We start from the raw sequence: 8,263 nt of genomic DNA, 5'->3' as shown, positions 1-8,263 counted from the left end.
ACTAATATAATATCTAACTTGTTTCTTAATTTTTGCCTGAGCGATGGTGGGTTTTACAGCTAAAATATATCGCACTGTTTATGGGCCTGTTCTTTTACAACGTATTTATTTTATCATTAGGTACATAATATTTTCTATATTCGTTTACTCAATTGCTTATATGAACACACATTATGCCATCGTGTTTTGTTTACTGAATAACCTTATAAATACCAAAGCAAGAAAATATTTTATATCATTCGTATATTCAACACGTTGACAATTATTCATTAATTGTACCTACCTTCAAACATTGTTAAAAGCATTAATATGTCAACTATATTTGTAATGTTGAGTGTTATAGGTTTTATAACATGCGTTAATGGTGGTGAGTACTTTATACATATTTTTTACTTTACATGATACAACACAGATTAATATTAATGAAGAATCATAGGTATAAATTACAAAATTGTACTTATAATTCATAAACTGTTATACTAAAGAAATAATATTATTTAAGAGAAGCACATTTCGAATAAAATTAAATCGCTAAACAACGATAATTCTGAATCTATAAGCACGAACAATATTATGATGTTGGTTTTTATATTTTATTGATTAAAATTTATAGCTAACTGTAGAGTTATTTTTTTTTTATTGAGTTATTATGCCTGGCAACAATGGGCATTAGCTGTTTTTGTTGTTTTGTTAGGAGGAACAGTAGGAACGGTTGGTTGAAAAACGTGTATTTTTTAACAGAATTTCAAATCGGCACCCGTAGGTTTCTGCCATGCCCGGTCAGGGGATGGTGGCCTCACTCTCTAGGCAGTTGCATGCCCAGAGCCCTGCAGAGAAAGAAACCGACGCCGTAGTCCACTCGGCTACACCGTCTCCCTAGAATTCATTTATACCATCATAAAGTTGTTATTTAGGTACAATGGACTTTTTAGAAATTAAATTATACATCTATGATTACTTTTAATAAAATATTTAGAATTACCTATGTTAATATCATAATAAATTCATAATTCAATCTAAAAAATATAGTCACCAATTTTAATCATATTATAAAATTATTTATATTTTATAATTTTAAAGATGATATAACAACATGAGAATTTTATATTTTTAACCAAATTTGTATAACCAAATTAATTGCTACCTTATCAATTTTGAAATATAAAATATTTTTACTAGCCTTAATCATTATTTTAGTATAAGTATCAGTATAAGTTATTTTTTTTTTTATTGGATAACCAGTGGCAACATAGGCCATTGTGTGTGGGGTGGGAACTGCGGGATTTAGGTTGGATAGATTTGTACACGTGTGTGTTGTGTTTTGGCAGAATCAAGGTGTATTGATACACCTTGGGCAGAATTTCGAATGGGGCACCCGTAGGTTTCTGCTATGCCCGGATGGGGGATGGCAGCACTTGTTCTCCGAACACCGTGACTTGCCCGAAGAAAAATGCCGCTGACACCTTAGTCCGCTCGGCCACTCCGTCCCCTAGTATAATTTATTATATTTTACTTTATAACATACTTCGATAATGACTCATCCACATTCGTTTCCTTGTCTTAGGTTAAATAAATTACAAACATGGGTACCTACGACGGGAAATTTAAGTTCAGGAAAACTAATTATCAATTGTTAACTCTAATTTAATTAGTATAATATCAAGCTTTGAAGTCAGAATTTATTTTTTAATTTAAAGACCTATTTTTTTTTTTTTTGAGACATGAAGAAACATTCATTTTTTTGTTACAAAATTCACAATGGTAGGAATATTTTTTAATTATGATCAAAAAGTATAACCATTGTCAAAACAATAAAAATACTTTTTTCCCATCCATTATACAAGGTAGACAACATACAAATTGTAAAACTATTAACTTATTAGTAATAAATAATTTAAGTTTCTGACAAAATTAAAATAATTTTAACAAGTCGTAAAATATCTAAACACATTTTTGAAATGATAATCAGTAATTGAATATTTTCAGCTAATAAAACAATATTATCACTGGTTAGATAAAATAGTATTTAATCTGTGATATCACAGCGCAAGACCTGGTAGGTAAATGGGCACAACAGTACCATTGCATATTATGTAGTTATAAAGAATTGATGAACATAATAATATTATAATGATCATGTAATCACTAATTAATAAATGCGTAACTAAAAAAATTATAATTAATCAAAATCTATATGTACTGCAGGGTACACACGATTTTTTTTTATCCTGGCATGATTTTGTTGGAGGCACAGTCTGCCGGGGGGCCAGGCCCACCCGGCCGCTCCCGTAAATACGCCATAACATGCCGTAACACGCCAGTAACAATGTTGTTGCTTATCAATACTATACAACATAAATATTGACCTCTTAGATAACGACGGCAGCCAATTTATTGGCGACAATAATAATATCGAAGTCGGCTATCTAGTATTTTTATATATCTATGGGTTGTTCACCTCAACTGGCTCCGGGTACCACGACTAAACTGCGAGGCGGGCTGCTACAGTCTACCCAGTCACGACAACATATATCAACGTGATATATAACGAGGCCTGAACACCAGACCGAATGTCCTCACGGTCGCCGGCCAATGAAACTTTTGTGCCCATCGCCAAAAATCACCAATAATAACTCATTATAAAAACGCACGTTTCTATGTTCCTATCTATCTATACTATGGATGAATAGAAATAACTGTGTAAATTAAATTAGTGTTCCTATTCACCCCATACAAGGTGAATACTGAATAAGAACATAACTTTTGAAAATTATTAAAAATAACTATGGAACTTAAAGTAATTTTTTTTTATCACAAAATTGCCCATTGTTCACACTTTCTAAAACAACGTTCAGAAAAGAAAAATCTTAAAAACTGACGGTTTCATTACAGAAAAACCTCAAAAACCGTTCCTATTCACCCCATTTTATGATACTATTGAGGAAAATTTAATAATTTGTTAGTATAAGTTGGACCGATGATTGTAGGTAACAACAAGAATGCGACTTCCGACATGCCTGTTACGGACAGATATACTATGGATGAATGTAAGGGTAAGTATTATTATATTTTACTTTACAACATACATATACATTATACATTGAGTACCTACCACTTTATTCATAATTTGATCACTATTCTACTGTATAGTTATTATTATTTATTAATATAAAAGTAATTTTGATAAGTATTATTACCTAATTGGTAGTTAAATAATTTGGAATTGGTTTATCAATTATTAGCAGTGTTCGGATTAGATAGGTATTTTTTTATCTGGATAAAGATAAAGATAATGCAACTCAAATGTATCTAGATAGAGATAAAAGATAACTTAGCTCATATTTATCTAGATAAAGATTCTTTTTTATCTAGATAAAAAAAGATACAATTATTTTTTAAATGGTTATACATTTTGGTAGGTATATTTTATAGTTGGGCACTAGGAACATAATAATAATTATAATGATATAAATAAATATAATTACATTATTTATAAACCATAAACTTTGTTTGAAAATCTGTATAAATATTTAAAAATTTAGTACAATTTCATGATTTTTATCAATAAAAAATGTATCTAGATGAATTTATTTAGATTAGTAAAAAAATTATCTAAGATGAACGTTTAGATACCTCGTAACTATTTATCTAGATAAGATAAAAGATGAACAAATAATTATCTAGATAAGTCCGAACACTGATTATTAGCCATTAAATTGAGTACTAAATACTTAACGTCAATGATGAAAGACGATATAGAAGCCGGTATCTATGGTGATCGTATATTTTAGTTAAAAATTAAAAACCAAAGAACCTACTTATTTAAAAAAAAATATTTAATGATTAAGGGGGGGGGGGGTAATGTTTTGATCGGTGATCCAATGGAGAAACGTCCAGTGCCTCTAAAATCCTTTTGTGTAAAGTACAGAGGGAGGGAACTCCTAATACTCCTAATTGTTGTATTCTGTGCTAATACCGTATATTATACTTTTATTCAATTAGTAAGTATAACAATGGTGAAACAATGAATAGGTGTCCCCGAACCACTATGAAAACTAAGAAAGTAAAATTAGTCAAAAATGGGTTTGCGTAAAAATTCCTGATTTTTTATTATTTTTCTTTGATTTAATCAAAATATTCAGATAACAATTATATTGGGAGTTTTTAATTTTTAATTCCCAAAAGTATCAACTACATGGTACTTACCAGAAAAAATATTTTAATTTAAAATCAAATCTATTTCTACTACAATTAATCATCTGCACGTTCGTAAAAAAATATTGTAAAATCAATACATTCTTTGCTCTATTTAGAATTAAAAATATGGCTTATGGAGTCAATTAGATAAAACACCTAATCATTATGATGTGCACAATTTTATCACGCTAAGTGGATCTCACATTCTCACTGTATATTAATTTTTAGATTCTGAGCAGAGCGAGGAAGCTATTGTTTTTACAATGGTGTTTATTTTTTTTTTTTTTTTTTTATCCTGTATACAAAATTTCTACCAGAAAGAGTGCTTTGATTTCAATATATAGTACCTTATCTTTTAGAAAATTGGATCAAGATGGTACTTTAAAGAGGTCATTTTTCGATTATCTCAATAGTTATATAATGCCACGGGAAAAACCACCGGAAAATTATGAAAAAAACGCTAAAAATGGGATTTTAATTTCTAACACTTTGTTTATCACCATAGAAACGAATAAAAAATTATAATATTTTAATATTAATTTAACTTACATGATAAAATAAATAATAACAAAATATAAAATATCCAGACTGACAAACCGTCTCCGCTCAGAATTGTTTTTCTTATACAATGATATTATATCATTGAATTCAAGTCCAATACAATCCATTATACAATGACCCACTTGTAATCTACTATATAGCAGAGCAACACCCATACTTACCTGCTTTTTAATTTTAATATTAATATTTACTTATAAAAGCATAAAAGCAAAAAGTTTAATTACTGTTTTAACTTGATGGATTATTTTTAATCCATTTATTTCAACTGTCAATTAAGCTAGTTAAGTTCGCAAGTTGATTTGAAAATTAACTAACAAGTAAATGCCCAACCTTTGATTTATTTTTATAAAGCTGAAAACGTCTTAAAAAAGTATGGTTTCAAGTCGATTCCTGAATCCAATAATTTGTTTAGTTTGTATTACAATTTAATAATAAATCGATAACTAACTATTATTGATAGATAGTTTGGACTTATCGCTTTCAATTTTAACACCTTTATTTTAATTGTGCTATAGTAAAGATGTCAACAATTTAAATATAATGCATTACAATTATAAAATACATTTATTGTTAAAATAAAATGTTGTAAATAAATTATTATTTTTGACTAAATACCAACATATTAAATAATAACTGTATGTCTTTATTGTAGGCAGGGCTTAAAACCGGTAACCGGCTTGTAACGAAAGCCGGTAAAAAACCGTAAATTTGAGAACCGAAAACCGATAACCGCTTTTAGTTTTGGAATGCTGGGAGCGGTTATTGGTTATCGGTAATCAAGGTAAATATCTAAATGTTAACATCAAAGCGGTTACCTTATATTTTCAATCCCGGTTTTATACCCTAACCCTATTCCCGACCAAAAAAATTAATGGTTTTTTCGTGGAACTTGGATTACCTATGTCATGAATCATGATTACATTATAGTTGAATTTAATTTTCCAGCTATTTTTAAATTTTTTTCCCCAATTAATTGACGTCGAGTATTGCTTATTTGTTGTGAATATCATAATATATTTAGGTATAAGCGTATAGCTATATATTATAATACCGTCATAAACCTCGTTGTCCTCGTGCGCTGATTACTATTAAGAAATAGTTGATGGAATAGGGGCTCAGTCCATTTAGTATTTACAACTATTTAGTACTATTTAGTATTTAAAATATTTTTTTTATTGATCTTTGTTTCTTAGAAATATACACATTTATATACATTGCCACAACTTACTATAGATAGGGGACCTATAGTTCAGTTTTGACCGTCGTTACGAACACACGTCTTTTCGTTATCGTTGTTATCCGATAAAGTTTCGATTGTGTGCGCGTCGCTTATTGTATATTTATAATGCCGTGCGGTACATGTAAATCTAATGTTTCGCCGACTAAGAAAATAACCTGCTCTAGTTGCAATAAATACTTCCATAAACATTGTTCATCAAACTTTATTGATGATAATATTGACCTACATAAATGGACTTGTAGTGTTTGTGATCAAAATCTAATCATAAAGAAAAATGTTACTACTAGGAAAGTTGACTCTAGCAAATCTATTAATAATAATATTCCCGAAGATTCTAATCTAAAGTTAATTCGTGAAGATATTTCAGCTTTGATGAAGAAATTCGAAAGTGTTTCAAAAAGTAATACTGAAATAGAAAAATCTATTCATTTTTGCTCTGAAAAATTAGACGATTATGCGGAAAAAATGGATCTGTTATTCTCTAAAACTAAATTACTTGAAGATAAGGTCAGTGAATTAGATTTAAAATTTGCTTATTTACAAAAAGAAATAAATGTACTTAAAATTAACAAGAGTAAATCGGAGCAAGAATTATTAGCCAACAATATAACAATTAGTGGTATTCCTTATACTAAAAATGAAAACATAGATGAAATTATTAAAGTCACTGCTGAATGCTGATATAATCAAAGTAAATTTACATAAGAATGATATAGTTTCAAATTATCGTATAAAAAAAGTTGATAAATCTGGTGGTAAAATAATAGTAAAATTTAATAGCAAAACAATAAAAGAATCATTTCTAAATGGAGTCAAATCACTTGCTATTTCTAAACAGCCATTAAAATCTAATCAAATACACAACTCTTTTCCTGACAAAATTGTCTATGTCAATCATGAACTTTCACCCATGTTTCGAAAAATATTTTGGTTAACAAAGCAACTGTCGAAAGAATACAATTGGAAATATGTTTGGGCAAATTCGAACGGAGTGTATTTAAGGAAGACTGATGGAGATGTTCCGATTAAAATACAATCTATTAAAGACATATCTGGATATGATGTGGAAAACAAGTTGGCTCACTTGAAACTTCACGACTTGGAATCCTCAGGATAAACGTTGTCATTTTTTTAATAATTAATAAGATACTATTTGTAAGTAATTGTCTGTTCGTATTTATTTTCTCTTATTCTATATGAATATTGATAACTTAGTATTAAATGAAATTAACCGTTTAAATAATGTGAAAACAAAATATATTGATGACTTAGTGTCTTTCTCTGTAGATAAAAATAAATATAACATTAGTATTTTTTCAATGAATATTCGTAGTATAAACTGTAACTTTGATGAACTAGTCCTAATGCTAAGTAGTATGGACAATAGTTTTTATATTCTAATATTAAGTGAAACATGGTTATTAGTCGATTTTAATTTTGTACTAAATGGTTATTATAACATTAATTCGCTTGGTCATACAAATAAAAGCGATGGTGTAACTATTTTTGTAAAAAATAATTTTTACTTAAAGAGCATCAGTGCATCACCCGTGGTTTTATTACTGAATGTAATTCTATTGAATTAGTATTTGATCATAATGGGAAAACTTTGTCGATAATAGGAATTTATAGGTCGCCAAATAGTAATAAAGATAATTTCGTTATCGGACTAAATGATTACCTTCAACGACTAAACGATTCTAATGTTTATTACATTATAGCGGGTGATATAAATATAAATATTATCGACCCTGATATTTCTTTCGATTATCTATGGCAACACATAATTTTATTTCTTGTATTAATGAGTGCACTCGTATTACTAATCATTCCAGTTCTTGTTTAGATCATATTTTTACCAAAAACATTAATAGTGTTAATATTCAAGCATTTATACCAAAATGTAAAATCACTGATCATTTTGGTACAATAGTTCTCATTGAAAACTCTGTTAATAATTTCAATGACTGTCATACTTCACAAAATAAAACAAGAACTAAAATCAATATAAAACTTCTTAATTTATTAATAAGTTCACAAAACTGGAATGATATTATTGACAGAAATAATATCGATAAATCTTTTCAAGATTTCTTAAATAAAATTGAAGAAATGATTAATATGTCTTCTTTTAATCACGTATTTAAGATGTCAAATAAATATAAAAGAATTAAAGATTGGATTACTAAGGGACTAATTATTTCCACAAATCATAAACATAAATTATCCAAACAATTATTTAGACGCCCATTTGATTCTAATTTA

At 28.4% G+C, this 8,263-nt stretch overlaps 1 protein-coding gene and 1 long non-coding RNA gene across 2 annotated transcripts in view; one reads left to right on the top strand and one right to left on the bottom strand.

Moving 5' to 3' along the window:
• The first annotated feature begins 234 nt into the window (after positions 1-234).
• The window catches only part of LOC100162547 (uncharacterized), an 18,524-nt gene continuing 10,495 nt past the window's right edge, over positions 235-8,263 (top strand). Inside the window, 2 exon segments of the mRNA NM_001293542.1 lie at positions 235-367; positions 2,988-3,053. Of these exon segments, the coding sequence (NP_001280471.1) occupies positions 310-367; positions 2,988-3,053 (124 nt within the window). The 5' untranslated portion in view covers positions 235-309.
• The window catches only part of LOC115034403, a 6,132-nt gene continuing 3,398 nt past the window's right edge, over positions 5,530-8,263 (bottom strand). Inside the window, exon 2 of the long non-coding RNA XR_003839763.1 lies at positions 5,530-6,000. This is a non-coding gene — a long non-coding RNA (uncharacterized LOC115034403). The remainder of the gene's footprint in view (positions 6,001-8,263) is intronic.

The sequence above is a fragment of the Acyrthosiphon pisum genome, chromosome A3 (assembly GCF_005508785.2).
Source record: "Acyrthosiphon pisum isolate AL4f chromosome A3, pea_aphid_22Mar2018_4r6ur, whole genome shotgun sequence".
Classification (NCBI taxonomy): domain Eukaryota; kingdom Metazoa; phylum Arthropoda; class Insecta; order Hemiptera; family Aphididae; genus Acyrthosiphon; species Acyrthosiphon pisum.
The sequence above is the reverse complement of the archived record's forward strand: the minus strand, read 5'-3'. Positions and strand labels throughout refer to the sequence as shown.